This window comes from Nerophis lumbriciformis, linkage group LG19 (genome assembly GCF_033978685.3).
Source record: "Nerophis lumbriciformis linkage group LG19, RoL_Nlum_v2.1, whole genome shotgun sequence".
Taxonomy (NCBI): Eukaryota; Metazoa; Chordata; class Actinopteri; order Syngnathiformes; family Syngnathidae; genus Nerophis; species Nerophis lumbriciformis.
In genome coordinates, this window is record NC_084566.2 from 41,247,279 (window position 1) to 41,271,119 (window position 23,841).

The following is a 23,841-nucleotide window of genomic DNA, read 5'->3' on the forward strand; positions in this document are numbered from 1 at the left end:
ATGAAATAATTGCCTATCCGCGCATCTCTAATACACAGACAATTAATTAAAGGCTGTCGGTTAGACGTGTGGGTGTCCTGTAAAAGGTTTTTCACACCCACAGAGGTGCGAATGTCGTCCTTAATCGAATCCGTCTGAGTAATTAACGATTTTATCCAGCATGAGATTTTAAGTTGTTTTTAGCTTTTAATTTTTTTTAACTGTTTTTAACTTTTAAACTGTTTTTTTATCTAACAAATTGTTCTTATGGTAATTTATATTAGCTTTTTCAATGTGTATTTTTATTTCTGATTGAAATGTTATTTTTTTAGTCTGTCCTTTGCCTCTATTTCTTTGTGGTGTACAGCCCTTTGTTTTTCAACTGTGCTTGTTTTTAAAGGGCTTTATAAATAAAGTTGGTATGACGACAATAGAATCTGGAAGAGAACATGAAAAGTTGGAAGTTGAAGGAGGGCGTGGTCGTGGTCGTGGATCCTTCACGTCACTCAGAGCTTGTTGGCGCTCGAGCCTCGCTGGTGGAGCACAATGTTGAGACGAGGCGCGATGAAGACAAGACTTTCTCTTCTTATTATTTATTAGACGTCCTTTTTGAAAGTATTCAAGTATGCTGGCAGGAAGGCGGCGTGAGTGTCGAAGGACACTTTGTGTCTTCTTCTTCTGCGCCTTTTTCTTCCACTTCTGCCAAACTTCCCCCTCGTCTTCCTCGTCCTCCGACCTCCTGCACGGAGTAGTGCACCGACACACGACCAGGTACGTGACCGAACACTTTCATGCTCTTTTTGTGTCGCCTAACTGCGGCCAAGAGTGTCCGATAAGCGGCAGATAAAGTAGGGAATGTCGCTAACGACGAAGATAGCGTATTTGTTGCAACACGAGGCGAGTACTGTGTGTTAAAAACACTTCAACAGAGGTGGGTAGAGTAGCCAGAAATTGTACTCAAGTAAGAGTACTGTTACTTTAGAGATTTATTACTCAAGTAAAAGTAAGGAGTAGTCACCCAAATATTTACTTGAGTAAAAGTAAAAAGTATGTTGTGAAAAAACTACTCAAGTACTGAGTAACTGATGAGTAACATATACACACACACACACATATATATATATATATATTAGAGATGCGCGGATAGGCAATTATTTCATCCGCAACCGCATCAGAAAGTCGTCAACCATCCGCAATCCACCCGATCTAACATTTGATCAGAACCGCATCCGCCCGCACCCGCCCGTTGTTAAATATCTAATATAGACGATGCAAGGCATTAGTGAGGTTATAAAGCTTTTGCCTGTTAAAGAAAGGAGACTGATCCAATGCAGCACAGACATTCGCGTGCCACGCTGTCACGACCCAGACGCACACCAGTGCGCAATCATATGGGAGCCGCTCTGAGCGCACCTCCAAGCGCGTCTCGCTGCAGGCGACGGCCGGGTATGGTGCCGACGCTCCAGCGCCATCCATTTTCAGGGCTAGTTGATTCGGCAGGTGGGTTGTTACACACTCCTTAGCGGGTTCCGACTTCCATGGCCACCGTCCTAGCTGCTGTCTATATCAACCAGGGTGAGCCCCACCCCTTTCGTGAGCGCACTGCGCGCGGAGTGACCCCTGTTACGCGCCCCCGGCAACGGGGGTGGCGGGCAGGTAAGCTGCGCGGGCGGAGCGCGCGGAGTGACCCCTGTTACGAGCCCCCGGCCACGGGGGTGGCGGGCAGGTAAGCTGCTTACCTGCTGCGTGTGACGCCGGCCGCGGCGAAGGCGGACGAGGCGGGGTGTCGGTGCGGTGGGCGCGGTGGTGACCCTGGACGTGCGTCGGGCCCTTCTCGCGGATCGCCTCAGCTACGGCTCCCGGTGGGGCCCTCTCGGGGGAAGGGGCCTCGGTCCCGGACCCCGGCGAGGCGTCCCTTCTCCGCTCCGTAAAAGTGTCCATCTCTTTTTTTTTTCTTCTTCTGTTGTGGCATATGCTGCAGGTGCCTGCTCGTTTTTCGTATGTGGGTAACAACATTTAACTATGTATATATATTTCCCAATTGGTTTAACTGCCACTCGCCTGAATCTATTTAAAATCTAATTTTTCTTTATTTCAACCACCCGACCCGACCCGCGGATAAAATCTAATTTTTTTTAATTTCATCCGCCCGATCCGCGGATAATCCGCGGACTCCGCAGTTGTGCCCGCAAACCGCGCATCTCTAATATATATATATATATATATATATATATATATATATATATATATATATATATATATATATATATATATATATATATATATACACACACATATATATATACACATATATATATATATATATATATATATATACACATATATATATATACATACATTGATATATACAGTATATAATTTTTATTTATTTATTTTGCCGTTTTTGTTTACATGTTAAAGGTGTTTTAATGAATATACATGCATGTTTAACACATATAGATTCCTTTCTTTCATGAAGACAAGAATATAAGTTGGTGTATTACCTGATTCTGATGACTTGCATTGATTGGAATCAGACAGTAGTGATGATAACGTCCACGTTTTCAAATGGAGGAGAAGAAAAGTTCCTCCTTTCTGTCTAATACCACATGAAAGTGGTGGGTTGTTGGCTTCTTATTTGTCCAGCTTCCATATTCGTTTTTATACACTTTACAAGAAATACATTGGCGGCAAATTCCGTAGCTTGCTAGCTTGTTTGCGCTGGCTTTCGGAGACTCTTATTTTGAAAGCGCAGGCGCGATGGAGCGGCACTTTTATTGTGAAGACAGGAACTGTGCAGTCAGTCTTTAGGCTTTTGACGGGATGTACGGTTGAAATAAAAAAGGGTCTTTTTTCCTTCACACTTTTGATTGATTGATTGGAACTTTTAGTAGTAGATTGCACAGTACAGTACATATTCCGTACAATTGACCACTAAATGGTAACACCCCAATAAGTTTTTCAACATGTTTAAGTCAGGTCATGTGACCACCTGGCTCTGTTTGATTGGTCCAACGTCACCAGTGACTGCATCTGATTGGTGGAACGGAGTGAACGTCACCAGTGACTGCATTTGTTGAAACGCAGGCACTTTGAAGGTCTGTCTGACAAACCAAAACAAACAAAGCGTGCATTAACAGATCAATAAAAATTAGTAGCGAGTAGCGAGCTGAATGTAGATAAAAGTAGCGGAGTAAAAGTAGCGGAGTAAAAGTAGCGTTTCTTCTCTATAAATATACTCAAGTAAAAGTAAAAGTATGTTGCATTAAAACTATTCTTAGAAGTACAATTTATCCCAAAAGTTACTCAAGTAGATGTAACGGAGTAAATGTAGCGCGTTACTACCCACCTCTGCACTTCAATGCACCTTTTATTTCCATATCGCTCACAAATACCACCCCAGTAAACACTTGGCTCTCCAAGTATCACCTTAATGACCAACATTAGTATAGAGTAGCACATGAGGCCTAAGTATTCATTAAAAACAAGGCAGATGACTTATTTCAAAAGGAATATATATTTTTTTTTTGCCATGGTAACATTACACACTTTTTGAACAGTAACATCGTGTTGTCTCGATACCAAAATGCAGGGGTGCTCACACTTTTTCTGCAGGCGAGCTACTTTTCAATTGATCAAGTCGTGGGGATCTACCTCATTCATATATATCATTTATATTTACTTATTTATGAAATATATGTTTTTGTTAACAAGTTAAAGGTGTTTAATGATGATGCAAGCATGTTTAACACATATAGTTAATATTGTTAAAAAATTAAAGGTGTTTAATGATAATACAAGCATGTTTAATACATATAGTTAATATTGTTAACAAGTAAAAGGTGTTTAATGATAATACAAGTATGTTTAATACATATAGTTAATATTGTTAACAAGTAAAAGGTGTTTAAAGATAATGAAAGCATGTTTAACACATATAGTTAATATTGTTAACAAGTTAAAGGTGTTTAATGATAGTACAAGCATGTTTATTACATATAGTTAATATTGTTAACAACTTAAAGGTGTTTAAAGATAATACAAGCATGTTTAACACATATAGTTCATATTGTTAACAAGTTAAAGGTGTTTAATGATAATGCAAGCATGTTTAACACATATAGTTAATATTGTTAAAAAATTAAAGGTGTTTAATGATAATACAAGTATGTTTAATATTTATAGTTAATATTGTTAACAAGTAAAAGGTGTTTAAAGATAATGAAAGCATGTTTAACACATATAGTTAATATTGTTAACAAGTTAAAGGTGTTTAATGATAGTACAAGCATGTTTAATACATATAGTTAATATTGTTAACAACTTAAAGGTGTTTAAAGATAATACAAGCATGTTTAACACATATAGTTAATATTGTTAATAAGTTAAAGGTGTTTAATGATAATACAAGTATGTTTAATACATATAGTTAATATTGTTAACAAGTAAAAGGTGTTTAAAGATAATGAAAGCATGTTTAACACATATAGTTAATATTGTTAACAAGTTAAAGGTGTTTAATGATAGTACAAGCATGTTTAATACATATAGTTAATATTGTTAACAACTTAAAGGTGTTTAAAGATAATACAAGCATGTTTAACACATATAGTTAATATTGTTAAAAAATTAAAGGTGTTTAATGATAATACAAGTATGTTTAATACATATAGTTAATATTGTTAACAAGTAAAAGGTGTTTAAAGATAATGAAAGCATGTTTAACACATATAGTTAATATTGTTAACAAGTTAAAGGTGTTTAATGATAGTACAAGCATGTTTAATACATATAGTTAATATTGTTAACAACTTAAAGGTGTTTAAAGATAATACAAGCATGTTTAACACATATAGTTAATATTGTTAATAAGTTAAAGGTGTTTAAAGATAATACAAGCATGTTTAACACATATAGTTAATATTGTTAACAAGTTAAAGGTGTTTAATGATAGTACAAGCATGTTTAATACATATAGTTAATATTGTTAACAACTTAAAGGTGTTTAAAGATAATACAAGCATGTTTAACACATATAGTTAATATTGTTAATAAGTTAAAGGTGTTTAATGATAATGCAAGCATGTTTAACACATATAGTTAATATTGTTAAAAAATTAAAGGTGTTTAATGATAATACAAGTATGTTTAATACATATAGTTAATATTGTTAACAAGTAAAAGGTGTTTAAAGATAATGAAAGCATGTTTAACACATATAGTTAATATTGTTAACAACTTAAAGGTGTTTAAAGATAATACAAGCATGTTTAACACATATAGTTAATATTGTTAATAAGTTAAAGGTGTTTAAAGATAATACAAGCATGTTTAACACATATAGTTAATATTGTTAACAAGTTAAAGGTGTTTAATGATAATGCAAGCATGTTTAACACATATAGTTAATATTGTTAAAAAATTAAAGGTGTTTAATGATAATACAAGTATGTTTAATACATATAGTTAATATTGTTAACAAGTAAAAGGTGTTTAAAGATAATGAAAGCATGTTTAACACATATAGTTAATATTGTTAACAAGTTAAAGGTGTTTAATGATAGTACAAGCATGTTTAGTACATATAGTTAATATTGTTAACAACTTAAAGGTGTTTAAAGATAATACAAGCATGTTTAACACATATAGTTCATAAGTTAAAGGTGTTTAAAGATAATACAAGCATGTTTAACACATATAGTTAATATTGTTAATAAGTTAAAGGTGTTTAAAGATAATACAAGCATGTTTAACACATATAGATTCCTTTCTTTCATGAAGACAAGAATATAAGTTGGTGTATTACCTGATTCTGATGACTTGCATTGATTGGAATCAGACAGTGGTGATGATAATGTCCGCATTTTCGAATGGAGGAGAAAAAAAGTCCTCCTTTCTGTCCAATACCACATGAAAGTGGTTGGTTTTTGGCATCTTATTTGTCCAGCTTCTGTACTCCTTTGTGTACACTTTACAAGAAATACATTGTCGGCAAACTCCGTAGCTTGCTAGCTTGTGCACGCCAGCTTTCTGAGACTCTTATTTTGTTAGCGCAACTGTGCAGTCGGTCTTTGGAGTTTTGACGACAGGTACGGCGCCAGAGTCTGTTGAAATAAAGTGTTTCTCACCTTCCAGTCGGTAATTTTAATGAGCTGGCAGCAGCCAGCGTCATCTCAGAAGACCCTCGGGTGCCGTGAATGTCAATCAAGTGACGAAAGTGACGTCATAGTGAAGATTTATGATCGCTCATTTTTAGGACTATTTTTTTAATGCCTGGCTGGTGATCGACTGACACACCCTCCGAGATCGACCGGTAGCTCGCGATCGACGTAATGAGCAGCCCTGCCAAAATGCATTTAAATACTTTTCGGTACTTTTCTTACATCAAGGGGACCTCGGAAAATGTCATTATTGGCTTTATTTTAACAAAAAATCTTAGGGTACATGAAACATATGTTTATTATTGCAAGTTTGTCCGTAAATAAAATAGTGAACATACTAGACAACTTGTCTTTTAGTAGTAAGTAAACAAACAAACACTCCTAATTTAGCTGCTGACGTATGCAGTAACATATTGTGTCATTATTTTGTACTCATTATTAAGGACAAGTGGTAGAAAATGGATAATTAATCTACTTGTTCATTTACTGTTAATAGCTGCTTACTTTCTGTTTTAACATGTTCTATCTACACTTCTGTTAAAATGTAATAATCACTTATTCTTCTCTTCTTTGATACTTTACATTAGTTTAGGACAGGGGTGTCAAACTCAAATACAGAGTGGGCCAAAATTTAAAACTGAACAAATTAACCTTTAACGTACTCTACGAGCTATCGTCACATCCACTTTTCATCCATTCTAACATCGTTCAGACCCAGTCACAAGATATGTGCGGCTTCTGTACGCACACACGAGTGAATGCAACGCATGCTTCATCAACAGCGATACAGGTTACACTGAGAGTGCCAGTATAAAAAACTTTTAACACTGTTAGAAATATACGCCACACTGTGAACGAACCCACACCAAACAAGACTGACAAACACATTTCAGGAGAACATTCGCACCGTAACACAACATAAACACAACAGAACAAATACCCAGAATCCTTTGCAACACTAACTCTTCCGGGACGCTACAAAATACACCCCCGTTACCACCAAACCCCCCACCACACACACACCTTGTAGCGTCAAGGAAGAGTTAGTGCTGCAAAGGGTTCTGGTTTGGTGTGGATTCACAGTGTAGCGTATATTTCTCACAGTGTTAAAGTTTATTCGGCTACCCTCAGTGTAACCTGTATCGCTGTTGAAGTATGCGTTGCATTCTAATGTGTGTGCGTGCAGAAGCCACACATGTTATGTGACTGGGCCAGCACTCGTTGGGCTGGCTGGTTGGCTGGATGGCTGGCTGTTTGGCTGGCTGGCTGGCTGGCTGGCTGGATGGCTGGATGGCTGGATGGCTGGCTGGCTGGCTGGCTGGCTGGCTGGCTGGCTGGCTGGATGGATGGCTGGATGGATGGCTGGCTGGCTGGCTGTCTGGCTGTCTGGCTGTCTGGCTGTCTGGCTGGCTGTCTGGCTGTCTGGCTGGATGGATGGATGGATGGATGGATGGATGGATGGATGGCTGTCTGGCTGGCTGGCTGGATGGCTAGATGGCTAGATGGCTGGATGGATGGATGGATGGCTGGCTGGCTGGCTGGCTGGCTGGCTGTCTGGCTGGCTGTCTGGCTGGCTGGCTGGTTGGATGGATGGATGGATGGATGGCTGGCTGTCTGCCTGGCTGGCTGGCTGGATGGCTGGATGGCTGGATGGCTGGATGGATGGATGGATGGATGGATGGCTGGCTGGCTGGCTGGCTGGCTGGATGGCTGGCTGGCTGGCTGGCTGGCTGGCTGGCTGGCTGGCTGGCTGGCTGGCTGGCTGGCTGGCTGGATGGCTGTCTGGCTGGCTGTCTGGCTGGCTGGATGGATGGATGGATGGATGGATGGCTGGCTGCCTGGCTGGCTGGATGGATGGCTGGCTGGCTGGCTGGCTGGCTGGCTGGCTGGCTGGCTGGCTGGATGGCTGGATGGCTGGCTGGATGGCGTTTGGAAGACTCCCGGGAGGATCGGCGGGCCAGCTTTAGTGTTAATTTGATATTGCCTCAAGGGCCAAGTGAAATTAATTTGGCCCGCGGGCCAGAGTTTGACACCCATGGTTTAGGATGATACCACACATTATGTATGGATCCGATACCAAGTAGTTACAGGATCATACATTGGTCATATTCAAAGTCCTCATGTGTCCAGGGACGTATTTACTGACTTTATAAACATAATATACATTAAAAAAAAACAAACTAAATAAGATATTATGATGCTAGCGGGGGGTGTATATTGTAGCGTCCCGGAAGAGTTAGTGCTGCAAGGGGTTCTGGGTATTCTTTCTGTTGTGTTACGGTGCGGATGTTCTCCCGAAATGTGTTTGTCATTCTTGTTTGGTGTGGGTTCACAGTGTGGCGCATATTTGTAACAGTATTAAAGTTGTTTATACGGCCACCCTCAGTGTGACCTGTATGGCTGTTGACCAAGTATGCTTTGCATTCACTTGTGTGTGTGAAAAGCTGTAGATATTATGTGACTGGGCCAGCACGCAAAGGCAGTGCCTTTAAGGTTTATTGGCGCTCTGTACTTCTCCCTACGTCCGTGTACACAGCGGCGTTTTAAAAAGTCATACATTTTACTTTTTGAAACAGATACCGATAATTTCCGATATTACATTTTAAAGCATTTATCGGCCGATAATTAAGGCAGTCCGATATTATCGGGCATCTCTATAAATGATAAATATACCGTAAGTCTTGTTTCAAGGTTTCTTTTAAGTTTTTCCTTTGGTTCTGTCGCTCATTCTATTGCTTTTCAGTTTGTTACAGTATATCCTCTGGAGAACCAGAACCAGATTTGATTTTGCTCTACGTCTTCTGGCAGAGTTACACATTTCGGGGAAAAAAATTACCCTGTTGTGCAAAACCTAAATGTCCACTGTAGTGGACACTGGTTCCCCGGAGGAAAAGTTGATAATGACTTAATGTCATTGAGAGATGCTTTATGACCAGGGGGTCTTGGGCCCAACATGACCCTTAAGACACAACTTTGGCAAACTATTTTCAGTAATAGTTTCAGTTTGTTGTTATAAATCTGTGCACATTCTGTTTATTATTCATGTATCCAACTAAGGAACAGTTGAAATGTGTTTTGCTGTGTTACTTTTGTCAGAGCTACATATTTTGGAAAATAAAATAACACTGTTATGTTTTCAGGAAGATTTTCGCACGGATCAGTAGTTTAGCGGCGCCTTCTCCTACAATAGCATGAGAACGTGTCTCAAAATGTCCGACTAATGTGATCATTTCGGATATGTAGGGATTAGAGATGCGCGGATAGGCAATTATTTCATCCGCAACCGCATCAGAAAGTCGTCAACCATCCGCCATCCACCCGATGTAACATTTGATCAGAACCGCACCCGCCCGCCATCCGCCCGCACCCGCCCGTTGTTATATATCTAATATAGACGATGCAAGGCATTAGTGAGGTTATAAAGCTTTTGCCTGTTAAAGAAAGGAGACTGATCCAATGCAGCACACACATTCGCGTGCCACGCTGTCACGACCCAGACGCACACCAGTGCGCAATCATATGGGAGCCGTGCTGAGCGCACCTCCAAGCACGTCTCGCTGCCGGCGACGGCCGGGTATGGGCCCAACGCTCCAGCGCCATCCATTTTCAGGGCTAGTTGATTCGGCAGGTGGGTTGTTACACACTCCTTAGCGGGTTCCGACGTCCATGGCCACCGTCCTGCTGTCTATATCAACCAGGGTGAGCCCCACCCCTTTCGTGAGCGCACTGCGCGCGGAGTGACCCCTGTTACGCGCCCCCGGCAACAGGGGTGGCGGGCAGGTAAGCTGCGCGGGCGGAGCGCGCGGAGTGACCCCTGTTACGAGCCCCCGGCCACGGGGGTGGCGGGCAGGTAAACTGCTTACCTGCTGCGCGTGACGCCGGCCGCGGCGAAGGCGGACGAGGCGGGGTGTCGGTGCGGTGGGCGCGGTGGTGACCCTGGACGTGCGTCGGGCCCTTCTCGCGGATCGCCTCAGCTACGGCTCCCGGTGGGGCCCTCTCGGGGGAAGGGGCCTCGGTCCCGGACCCCGGCGAGGCGTCGGGGGCCTTCTCCGCTCCGTAAAAGTGTCCATCTCTTTTTCTTTTTTTTCTTCTGTTGTGGCATATGCAGCAGGTGCCTGCTCGTTTTTCGTATGTGGGTAACAACATTTAACTATGTATATATATTTCCGAATTGGTTTAACTGCCACCCGCCTGAATCTATTTAAAATCTAATTTTTTTTTTATTTCAACCGCCCGACCCGACCCGCGGATAAAATCTAATTTTTTTAAATTTCATCCGCCCGATCCGCGGATAATCCGCGTACTTACCGCGCATCTCTAGTAGGGATGATGTTCGAAATCGATTCTCCCGGTTGTTCGATAAGAAAAGAACCGATTCCATGGACTCGAATCGCTTTTTGAGAACCGGTTCCCTTTATCGAGGCCACTATAGTAAAGAAAAAGAGTTGGTTCTTTATTCGAATCCCTGGGAACGAATCCCTTCCCACGTACAGGAAATGCCCTGTGGGAACTGCAATGTTATGCCCATTTGATTGTTCGACTCTTACTGACACCTTGTGGCGATATGAAAATACTACGCGTCATTAGTTTGGGCACTAGTTGAGACAACTGAGAAGTAGACAAGTTGTGTTAGCTCTTACAAGCCTTGGAAAAGATAAGTCTGTAAGTAAACGGTTTAACTTGTTTATGTAACTCAATATTAAGGTGGAAAGTAGTTAAGTTTGATACTAAGATGTTTATTGAAAAACGATTTTTGTGCACTGTTTCAATGGATGTTTTGAGGACTTAAAACGGCTGCCAGTCGTGTATTTCCACCATCGAAATAGTTTCAACACTCAGAAGTATTTGTTTGATGATAGTACTGTATATTTGTGTGAAGCTAATATTTACATATTGTGTATTACATTTCAGTATGTTATTTGAATCACATAGCTTATACATTTGTCATTGTGTGTATTTCAGTTAAAAAAAATAACAGTCCAGTGCAAGACAAAAGTAAAGATAGGAAAAGACAAAGCAAGATCAACAACAATAAAGAGCCTAAATGGATGAATCTGCTTGGGATTGTTTGTTAGCTATGTGTAGTTAGTATGTTCCAATCAGAGGTGGGTAGTAACGCGCTACATTTACTCCGTTACATCTACTTGAGTAACTTTTGGGCTAAATTGTACTTCTAAGAGTAGTTTTAATGCAACATACTTTTACTTTTACTTAAGTATATTTATAGAGAAGGAACGCTACTTTTACTCCGCTACTTTTATCTACATTCAGCTCGCTAGTCGCTACTAATTTTTATCGATCTGTTAATGCACGCTTTGTTTGTTTTGGTCTGTCAGACAGACCTTCAAAGTGCCTGCCTTACTGGTGACCAATCAGATGCAGTCACTGGTGACGTTGGACCAATCAAACAGAGCCAGGTGGTCACATGACCTGACAAGTTGAAAAACTTATTGGGGTGTTACCATTTAGTGGTCAATTGTACGGAATGTGTACTGTACTGTGCAATCTACTAATACAAGTTCCAATCAATCAATCAAAAGTGTGAAGGAAAAAAGATACTTTTTTATTTCAACCGTACATCCCGTCAAAAGCCTAAAGACTGACCGCACATGAGGACGTTCCTGTCTTCACAATAAAAGTGCCGCTCCATCGCGCCTGCGCTTTCAAAACAAGAGTCTCCGAAAGCCAGAGCAAACAAGCTAGCAAGCTACGGAGTTTGACGCCAATATATTTCTTGTAAAGTGTATAAAAACGAATATGGAAGCTGGACAAATAAAATGCCAAAAACCCACCACTTTCATGTGGTATTAGACAGAAAGGAGGAACTTTTCTTCTCCTCCATTTGAAAACGCGGACGTTATCATCACTACTGTCTGATTACAATCAATGCAAGTCATCAGAATCAGGTAATACACCAACTTATATTCTTGTCTTCATGAAAGAAAGGAATCTATATGTGTTAAACTTGCATGTATATTCATTAAAACACCTTTAACATGTAAACAAAAACAGCAAAATAAATACATATAAATGGTATACTGTATATATCAATGTATATGTATGTATGTATATATATATATATATATATATATATATATATATATATATATATATATATATGTCTTAATAAGGTTATCCAAAAAATAGTGCTCGATACCGTAGTAGAGCGCAATATATGTATGTGTGGGAAAAAAATCACAAGACTATTTCATCTCTACAGGCCTGTTTCATGAGGGGGGGTTCCCTCAATCATCAGGAGATTTTAATGGGAGCATTCACATACCATGGTTTATATAGGGCACAGAGTGGGTGGGTACAGGCTGGCGTAGGGGCGTGGTGATTGGCTCATGTGTTACCTAGGAGGTGTTTCCGTCTGTGGCGGCATGCTGTTACAATTTCGCTGCGCTTGTTGAGGGATGACAGGTCTGGACGGTAAATAATAAACAGTTTGTCTTTCAAGCATAGGTTGCATCTTTTATTACCACTATTGTAAGGTGTGCTGGATGCAAGAATTTGCCATGTTATTGAATATTCAACATTATTGTCTTTGAGGTCCCAAATGTGTTTGCTGAGTTCTGTGGTATTCTGCAGGTTTTGGTTCCTGAAAGAAGCCTTGTGATTGTTCCATCTGGTTTTGAACTCTCCTTCAGTTAATCCTACATATGTGTCGGATGTGTTAATGTCCTTGCGTGTTACCTTAGATTGGTAGACAACTGATGTTTGTAAGCACCCCCCGTTGAGAGGGCAATCAGGTTTCTTTCGACAGTTACAGCCTTTGTTGGTTTTGGAGTCGCTCTGTCCGGGGGCCGACGGCTCATTTGCAATTGTTTTGTTGTGGTTTGAGATGATTTGTCGTATATTGTTCATACAGCTGTAGCTCAATTTAATGTTGTTCTTGTTGAATACCTTTCTTATATATATATATATGATATGAGTATGTATGTTACTCATCAGTTACTCAGTACTTGAGTAGTTTTTTCACAACATACTTTTTACTTTTACTCAAGTAAATATTTGGGTGACTACTCCTTACTTTTACTTGCGTAATAAATCTCTAAAGTAACAGTACTCTTACTTGAGTACAATTTCTGGCTACTCTACCCACCTCTGGTTCCAATAGCAGCAGAAGTGCACTTTTTGGAGAGCTGTATTATTTTCAGTTTTGTGCCCAAGGGACTGATTCTATTGTTTATACACCTATAGTGATCACAGAGACAGGTTGTTTTTGTGTTATTGTATATATTTGTTTTTCTGGAAACATCCCACTTAATATACTTTGGGTAACAGTCAATATTTTATTTATTTTTTTGTAGGGGGGGTAACAGTCAATATTTATTTATTTATTTTACTTTATTTTTTTCTTATAGAATAAAAGTGAGCTTTTGTTAAACCAAATATTGTGTTTTTTTCCCATGTACAACAACCTATCTGGGTTCAATAAGAGAATCTATAAGGAATCGGTTCGATAAGAAGATTCGATAATGGGCTCGAACTCGATCATTTCTTATCAAACATCATCCCTAGTGTCCAAACGTTTGGTAAAGCTGACGTTACGTCCTTCTCTGTCACTGCTCAGGAACTGGTGCGCCTTCGTTGTGCAGAAGAATGTCAGCTGTGCCGTGCAAGGCAGCGTGGAGAGCTTCCAGAGGCCTGTGGTGGCCCCGGGCCCCTGCCCGCCCTACATGACCAACTGCCCCATGGCGTAAGTCTGCCCTTATGTTGCCAAAACAAATATTCCAATAATAATACAAGCAATGAATGCTAATGAGGTTTACTGTAGCTGGTTGTGGTTGTTAGCGTGTATCACGTTTTAGGGCGTGGGGGTTTTGGAACAACTTTCCAGATGTTCCCGGAGCCCGCAGGGAAGTGATGTCATCCATTGTTTCCCTGGGAGCAAGTGGAGCAGTTTGATTCCAAGACAAATGTCAGAGGTCATTTACAAACAACAACAAAGAAGGCCAGCGTGCACAAATGTTTTTACTCATTTCCAACTTTGGAAGAGTGTCTCGTTTACGTCTCATTTTCATATTTTAAATGTCGTTTGAGGGCTGACGTAGAAGGATTTGAACTGGTTTAACTTCTTGGCCTAAACCAGAGGTCGGCAACCCAAAACGTTGAAAGAGTCATATTGGACCAAAAATACCAAAAACGAATTTCTTCTGGAGCTGCAAAAAATGAAAAGCTGTATAAAATATTATAATGAAGACAACACATGACGTAAGTGTCTATATTAGCTATAATAGCCTCCTATCAAAATGACTTTAAAATTCATATATAATTAAAGCTGCAAGCAGCGATGGACGGGACCGACTTTGACGGCACATAAAATCCAAACCGGAGCAGTAATTAAAACTTGTTGGTCAACATTTAATCAGAAGGGTTCAATCTCTCTCCTGTGCTAGTTTGAAGCAGACACGACAAACACACTCAGAGGAGATAATGTTTGAAAAAAGGTGACCGGGTTTTACAAAACTTTAGTTTTGAAGGGGGAATTGCAAACTTCCTGTTGATTTTTGCTGGGGGTTGTCAATCTATGAAATGTAGGTCTAAATGAGACATACATAAAGGTTTTTGTTTCATGTCTGTAAGACCTTCCTACTGGAAGTTACAGGCAGTTTTGTTTGTTTTCTTCCTAGGAGCAGTTTTGTCTGTGTTTTCTTCCTAGGGGGCGCTAGAGCGCAATTTTGAGTTTTGGGGTTGGGTTTTTTATTAGATCGCAATTTTTGCCAGTCCTGATGTGTGTCCAGTTTGGTGAGTTTTGAAGCATGTTAAGGGGGTCAAATTACAGCTCAAAGAGGCAAAAGTGACTGTTTTAGTAAACTTTTGTTTTGAAGGGGGAATTGTCAACTTCCTGTTGATTTTTGCTGAAGGATGTCAATATATGAAATCAAGGTCTAAGTCAGAACTACATAGAGGTTTTTGTTTTATGTCTCTACGACATTCCTACCGGAAGTTACAAGCAGTTTTGTCTGTGTTTTTTCCTAGGGGGCGCTAGAGCGCAATTTTGAGTTTTGGGATTCGTTTTTTTTAATGGATGGCAATTTTTGCCAGTCCTGATGTGTGTGTCAAATATGGTGAGTTTTAAAGCATGTTAAGGGGGTTAAATTACAGCTCAAAGAGGCGGCGGAATAATAATAATAAAGAATAAAACGCACGAAATACAATAGGGTCCTCTGTCCCAAAGGGACATTCGGTCCCTAAATATTATAATGAAAACAACACATGACGTAAGTGTCTATATTAGCTATATTAGCCTACTATCAAAATGACTTTAAAAGTCTTGTAAGTGTTATAATGAAGGGAACACATGATGTAAGTGTCTATATTAGCTATATTAGCCTACTATCAAAAAAACTTTTAAAAGTCTTGTATAAGTGTTATAATGAAGACAACACATGACGTAAGTGTATATATTAGCTATAATAGCCTACTATCAAAATGACTTTAAAATTAATATATAAATATTATAATGAAAACAACACATGACGTAAGTGTCTATATTAGCCTACTATCAAAATGACTTTAAAAGTCTTATAAGTGTTATAATGAAGGGAACACATGATGTAAGTGTCTATATTAGTTATATTAGCCTACTATCAAAATGAGTTTAAAAGTCTTATATAAGTGTTATAATGAAGACAACACATGATGTAAGTGCCTATATTAGCTATAGTAGCCTACTATCAAAATTACTTTAAAAGTCTTGTATAAGTGTTATAATGAAGGCAACACATAATGTAAGTGTCTATATTAGCTATAATAGCCTACTATCAAAATTACTTTAAAAGTTGTATATAAGTGTTATAATGAAGACAACACATGATGTAAGTGTCTATATTAGTTATTGTAGGCTACTATCAAAATGACTTTAAAAGACATATATAAGTGTTATAATGAAGACAACACATGATGGAAGTGTCTATATTAGCTATATTAGCCTACTATCAAAATTACTTTAAAAGTCTTGTATAAGTGTTATAATGAAGACATACATGATGGAAGTGTCTATATTAGCTATATTAGCCTACTATCAAAATGACTTTAAAAGTCTTATATAAGTGTTATAATGAAGACAACACATGACGTAAGTGTCTATATTAGTTATTGTAGGCTACTATCAAAATGACTTTAAAAGACATATATAAGTGTTATAATGAAGACAACACATGATGGAAGTGTCTATATTAGCTATATTAGCCTACTATCAAAATTACTTTAAAAGTCTTGTATAAGTGTTATAATGAAGACATACATGATGGAAGTGTCTATATTAGCTATATTAGCCTACTATAAAAATGACTTTAAAAGTCTTATATAAGTGTTATAATGAAGACAACACATGATGTAAGTGTCTATATTAGCCTACTATCAAAATGACTTTAAAAGTCTTATATAAGTGTTATAATGAAGACAACACATGATGTAAGTGTCTATATTAGTTATATTAGCCTACTATCAAAATGAGTTTAAAAGTCTTATATAAGTTTTATAATGAAGACAACACATGATGTAAGTGTCTATATTAGCCTACTATCAAAATGACTTTAAAAGTCTTATATAAGTGTTATAATGAAGACAACACATGATGTGTCTATATTAGTTATATTAGCCTACTATCAAAATGACTTTAAAAGTCTTGTATAAGTGTTATAATGAAGACAACACATGATGTAAGTGTCTATATTAGCTATAATAGCCTACTATCAAAATGACTTTAAAAGTCTTGTATAAGTGTTATAATGAAGGCAACACATAATGTAAGTGTCTATATTAGCTATAATAGTCTACTATCAAAATGACTTTAAAAGTCTTATATAAGTGTTATAATGAAGACAAGACATGACGTAAGTGTCTATATTAGCTATAATAGCCTACTATCAAAATGACTATGTGTCGCAGGCTGAAGCAAATCTTCGTTGACAGAAATGTTGAAATGTAATATTTATTCTACACATTTTTACAACATTAGAAACCATTAGTACATCAGAGACAACTCCTGGAAATGACTGGCTTATAATGGTCAAAGGTATAAATGTGTGTGTTCAAGTTGAAGGAAACCGCAGGCTGTCTTCTTTTATCGATTTAATACAATCTTTGGCAAGCTAGGTAATGTTTGCTGTGGTCTGGAACAACATGGCACACAAACAACTATGAGAAATGCAGCCAATATTACATACAGATAATGTGTCATGAGACATGCAAAACTAAATTATATACAAAGAGGATGAAAGTAAAGGATATTAAATGAGCTCAAATATAGCTACAAATAAGGCATAATGATGCAATATGTACATACAGCTAGCCTAAATAGCATGTTAGCATTGATTAGCTTGCAGTCATGCACTGACCAAATATGCCTGATTAGCACTCCAACAAGTCAATAACATCAACAAAGCTCACCTTTGTGCATTTACGCACAGCATAAAACGTTTGGTGGACAAAATGAGACAAAGAAGGAGTGGAAGATTTGACATGTAAACAAACTATTGCATCACAGTCCACACTATGGTGAGTTCAAGAACCGCCGGAATTAGTAGGACAACATGATGTTCACCAAATAGCGTCATCAGCGAAGCATGCACACAAACATATTAAACTGTAGTCGTTCTAACAATTGAGAAGGTTTGTGTCATGTTTGTCCTCAAACTAAAAACATACTAAAACAAAAAAAAGATTCTCCCACTAAATTTTTCCTTTTTCAATCCTTTTTTAAAAATGCTCCAGGGAGCCACTAGGGCGGCGTTTAAGAGTCGCGGGTTGCTGACCTGTCCTGAGTATAAGTCGCACCCCCGGCCAAACTATGAAAAAAACTGCGACTTGTAGTCTGAAAATACGGTGTGTATATATACAGGTAAAAGCCAGTAAATTAGAATATTTAGAAAAACTTGATTTATTTCAGTAATTGCATTCAAAAGGTGTAACTTGTACATTATATTTATTCATTGCACACAGACTGATGCATTCAAATGTTTATTTCATTTAATTTTGATGATTTGAAGTGGCAACAAATGAAAATCCAAAATTCCGTGTGTCACAAAATTAGAATATTACTTAAGGCTAATACAAAAAAGGGATTTTTAGAAATGTTGGCCAACTGAAAAGTATGAAAATGAAAAATATGAGCATGTACAATACTCAATACTTGGTTGGAGCTCCTTTTGCCTCAATTACTGCGTTAATGCGGCGTGGCATGGAGTCGATGAGTTTCTGGCACTGCTCAGGTGTTATGAGAGCCCAGGTTGCTCTGATAGTGGCCTTCAACTCTTCTGGGTTTTTCGGTCTGGCATTCTGCATCTTCCTTTTCACAATACCCCACAGATTTTCTATGGGGCTAAGGTCAGGGGAGTTGGCGGGCCAATTTAGAACAGAAATACCATGGTCCGTAAACCAGGCACGGGTAGATTTTGCGCTGTGTGCAGGCGCCAAGTCCTGTTGGAACTTGAAATCTCCATCTCCATAGAGCAGGTCAGCAGCAGGAAGCATGAAGTGCTCTAAAACTTGCTGGTAGACGGCTGCGTTGACCCTGGATCTCAGGAAACAGAGTGGACCGACACCAGCTGGACTGCTGCTGAGTGGTCCAAAGTCATGTTTTCTGACGAAAGCAAATTTTGCATTTCCTTTGGAAATCGAGGTCCCAGAGTCTGGAGGAAGACAGGAGAGGCACAGGATCCACGTTGCCTGAAGTCTAGTGTAAAGTTTCCACCATCAGTGATGGTTTGGGGTGCCATGTCATCTGCTGGTGTCGCATTAACGCAGTAATTGAGGCAAAAGGAGCTCCAACCAAGTATTGAGTATTGTACATGCTCATATTTTTCATTTTCATACTTTTCAGTTGGCCAACATTTCTAAAAATCCCTTTTTTGTATTAGCCTTAAGTAATATTCTAATTTTGTGACACACGGAATTTTGGATTTTCATTTGTTGCCACTTCAAATCATCAAAATTAAATGAAATAAACATTTGAATGCATCAGTCTGTGTGCAATGAATAAATATAATGTACAAGTTACACCTTTTGAATGCAATTACTGAAATAAATCAAGTTTTTCAAAATATTCTAATTTACTGGCTTTTACCTGTATATGTATATATATATGTATATATATATATATATATATACATATATGTATATATATATATATATAAAATATATATATATATGTATATATATATATATATGCATATATGTATATATATATATACATATATATATATATATATATATATATATATATATATATATACACAGTACAGGCCAAAAGTTTGGACACACCTTCTCCTCGTTCAATGCATTTTCTTTATTTTCATGACTATTTACATTGTAGATTGTCACCTCAAAACTATGAATGAACACATGTGGAGTTATGTACTTAACAACAAAAAAAAGGTGAAATAACTAAAAACATGTTTTATATTCTAGTTTCTTCAAAATAGCCACCCTTTGCTTGGATTACTACGTTGCACACTCTTGGCATTCTCTCCATGAGCTTCAAGCACACCTGCGAAGTGAAAACCATTTCAGGTGACCACCTCTTGAAGCTCATCGAGAGAATGCCAAGAGTTTGCGAAAACTTTATTTCCACAGATTGTCACTGAAGGCATCAAAACTATGAATGAACACATGTGGAGTTATGTACTTAACAAAAAAAAGAAGGTGAAATAACTGAAAACATGTTTTATATTCTAGTTTCTTCGGATTACTTTTTCGCACACTCTTAGCATTCTCTCGATGAGGTCACCTGAAATGATTTCCACTTCACAGGTGTGCCTTATCAGGGTTGATTAGTGGAATCTCGTGCTTTATCAATGGGTTTTGGAACATCAGTTGCGTTGTGAATGAGAAGGCGTGTCCAAACGTTTGGCCTGTACTGGAGCGGTATGGCTCGGTTGGTAGAGTGGCCGTTGCCAGCAAACTTGAGGGTTCCAGGTTCGATCCCCGCTTCGCCATCCTAGTCACTGCCGTTGTGTCCTTGGGCAAGACACTTTACCCACCTGCTCCCAGTGCCACCCACACTGCTTTAAATGTAACTTAGATATTGGCTTTCACTATGTAAAACGCTTTGAGTCACGAGAGAAAAAGTGCTATATAAATATAATTCACTAATTCACTACTGTACATGTATTGAATATTCTTCATAAGTCTGTTTTAATGGCAGCGGTCCTGTTCAACGGGTTAACATTTTGGCTGCTACAAGCTTGTTTGCTGCCTAGACGGGTTGCAGTACTGTATTATTAAAACAGCCAGGAAGTTGCTGCATTGTGAAACTAAAAGGTAAGCATGTTTCTTGTCAACATTATAAAAATGATAAACTGTTTAAAGGTGCCCTGTTATGGAAAAACTAAAGTTTTTACCTGATGGTACCTGCTTATGTGTATTTGGAATCCGCATAAGTCCTGAAAATGTGAAATCAAACCGTGGAGGCATTGCAGGGATATTTATAAAACAATCTTGTCTTCTGGGGCGGTATAGCTTGGTTGGTAGAGTGGCCGTGCCAGCAACTTGGGGGTTCCAGGTTCGATCCCAGCTTCTCATTGTTATCCCATTGGGTTGAGTTTTTCTTTGCCCTGATGTGGGATCTGAGCCGAGGATGTCATTGTGGCTTGTGCAGCCCTTTGAGACACTCGTGATTTAGGGCTATATAAATAAACATTGATTGATTGATTGATTCCTAGTCACTGCCGTTGTGTCCTTGGGCAAGACACTTTACCCACCTGCTCCCAGTGCCACCCACACTGCTTTAAATGTAACTTAGATATTGAGTTTTACCATGTAAAACGCTTTGAGTCACTAGAGAAAAGCGCTATATAAATATAATTCACTTCACTTCACACTTCTTTACTACTGTCCGTTTGGATTTTCAATCAATCAATCAATCAATGTTTATTTATATAGCCCTAAATCACAAGTGTCTCAAAGGGCTGCACAAGGCACAACGACATCCTCGGTACAGAGCCCACATAAGGGCAAGGAAAAACTCACCCCAGTGGGACGTCGATGTGAATGACTATGAGAAACCTTGGAGAGGACCGCATATGTGGGTAACCCTCCACCCCTCTAAGGGAGACCGAATGCAATGGATGTCGAGTGGGTCTAACATAATATTGTGAGAGTACAGTCCATAGTGGATCCAGCATAACAGTAAGAGTCCAGTCCATGTGTGATGTCAGCGGATTACCCATATATGGTAGACATTTACCCAAACATCCTGGCGTGGGTCAGCCAATTTAAATGATGTGCTACAACATCATGTGACGTCCACCATGAAACCCAATGTTGTTTGTTTGAACCAGCACAAGTCACTACACTCATTAAAAGTAAGAAAGTGACTCACTTTTAACTTTTATGATTCTTCTCAGAAGAGGTCTCTCTCCGTGTGAGCAATGCACCTGGAAGAGTCTGGCTTCACAAACCTGCGCCAGTATAAAGATGGATTCTCCAATAAACTCCTTTTTAATGGCGCGCTCGGTGACTTCTATTTATGGCAATGGAGGAGACAATGAAACTAAGTAATAACAGTAGGTTAGAAGTGTTCAGTTCATGAATTTATTTCATTCATAAAACATCCAACAAATAAATCAATCAGAAAGACAGAAAGAAGTTAAAAACGTATATCTGCCCCCTATGTTCACAAATATAACAATTGACTTTCAATGTTGGCGACTACAAAGCCATATTTTCATTTTACGAGATTTAAACCAATAATGAAGACACATTTTTACTCAATCATATCTTTTCATTTCATTTTTTTTTTTTTTAATACAGAGATTTTATTCCACTGTCAAGTTTGTTCCATAAAATAACACTTCTGATTGAAATACTTATTTTCATTATCCATCTTCTTCCGCTTATCCGAGGTCGGGTCGCGGGGGCAGCAGCTTAAGCAGGGAAGCCCAGACTTCCCTCTCCCCAGCCACTTCGTCCAGCTCCTCCCGGGGGATCCCGAGGCGTTCCCAGGCCAGCCGGGAGAGATAGTCTTCCCAGCGTGTCCTGGGTCTTCCCCGTGGCCTCCTACCGGTCGGACGTGCCCGAAACACCTTCCTAGGGAGGCGTTCGGGTGGCATCCTGACCAGATGCCCGAACCACCTCATCTGGCTCCTCTCCATGTGGAGGAGCAGCGGCTTTACTTTGAGCTCCCCCCGGATGACAGAGCTTCTCACCTCTAAGGGAGAGCCCCGCCACCCAGCGGAGGAAACTCATTTCGGCCGCTTGTACCCGTGATCTTGTCCTTTCGGTCATAACCCAAAGCTCATGACCATAGGTGAGGATGGGAACGTAGATCGACCGGTAAATCGAGAGCTTTGCCTTCCGGCTCAGCTCCGTCTTCACCACAACGGATCGATACAGCGTCCGCATTACTGAAGACGCCGCACCGATCCGCCTGTCGATCTCACGATCCACTCTTCCCCCACTCGTGAACAAGACTCCGAGGTACTTGAACTCCTCCACTTGGGGCAAGATCTCCTCCCCAACCCGGAGATGGCACTCCACCCTTTTCCGGGAGAGAACCATGGACTCGGACTTGGAGGTGCTGATTCCCATCCCAGTCGCTTCACACTCGGCTGCGAACCGATCCAGTGAGAGATGAAGATCTTGGCCGGAGGAAGCCATCAGGACCACATCATCTGCAAATAGCAGTGACCTAATCCTGCAGCCACCAAACCAGATCCCCTCAACGCCCTGACTGCGCCTAGAAATTCTGTCCATAAAGGTTATGAACAGAATCGGTGACAAAGGGCAGCCTTGGCGGAGTCCAACCCTCACTGGAAACGTGTCCGACTTACTGCCGGCAATGCGGACCAAGCTCTGACACTGATTATACAGGGAGCGAACTGCCACAATAAGACAGTCCGTTACCCCATACTCTCTGAGCACTCCCCACAGGACTTCCCGGGGTACACGGTCGAATGCCTTCTCCAAGTCCACAAAGCACATGTAGACTGGTTGGGCAAATTCCCATGCACCCTCAAGGACCCTGCCGAGAGTATAGAGCTGGTCCACAGTTCCACGACCAGGACGAAAACCACACTGTTCCTCCTGAATCCGCCAGTTCATGAAATTATAATAAGTTTAACTGTTTGAATATTGGGTTTGTGGGTTCCCTAGATGCATTTCCAGTAATGATTCTTTTACGGCTCTTTTCTACAGAAGGAAGATTGGATTTAGATATGTTTTACAGGCTTAATATGGAACAATCAGTGAGTTATACGAAATGTACAATGCTTTTTGATTAAGCAATTCCTTCACTTTGTGTAAAATAGCCATAGTTTTAGATACTTTAGCCTTTGTATCATTTATATGTGATTTCAGGGTTCTTGCTGGGCCGGATGGCTGCTAGCTCCTACCGGTTTTGGTGTAGTGAGGCTGGAGCCAGGCCTCACTACACACTTCCTGTTGGTGTTGTGATTAGACTCGATGGGCGTTGGTTGGTGCCGAGGCTGGATGGCAGCTAGCTCCTGTCAATGTTGGTGTTGTGGTCAGGCTCAATGGCAGCTACAAACTGCCGGTGTTGTGGTCGGCGTCAATAGCAGTGAGTTGGTACCGAGGCTGTTGCCAGCTCGCTCCTGCCGGTGTTGTGGTCGTGCTAGACAGCACATTCTGTCGCCTCTGCTCTGCTCCATGTGTGAATGATACGCTAGCATTTTTAGCTCGCGTCGTTGTGTAGCTAACTTAGCCTTCTACTGTAAGACAACAACGTCACTGT

The 23,841-nt window shown here is 39.8% G+C and overlaps 1 protein-coding gene across 1 annotated transcript in view; it reads left to right on the top strand.

Moving 5' to 3' along the window:
* Positions 1-482: 482 nt before the first annotated feature.
* The window catches only part of emilin2a (elastin microfibril interfacer 2a), a 74,144-nt gene continuing 50,785 nt past the window's right edge, over positions 483-23,841 (top strand). Inside the window, exons 1-2 of the mRNA XM_061978764.2 lie at positions 483-750; positions 13,717-13,842. Coding sequence (XP_061834748.1) covers positions 605-750; positions 13,717-13,842 — 272 coding nt within the window. The 5' untranslated portion in view covers positions 483-604. The remainder of the gene's footprint in view (positions 751-13,716; positions 13,843-23,841) is intronic.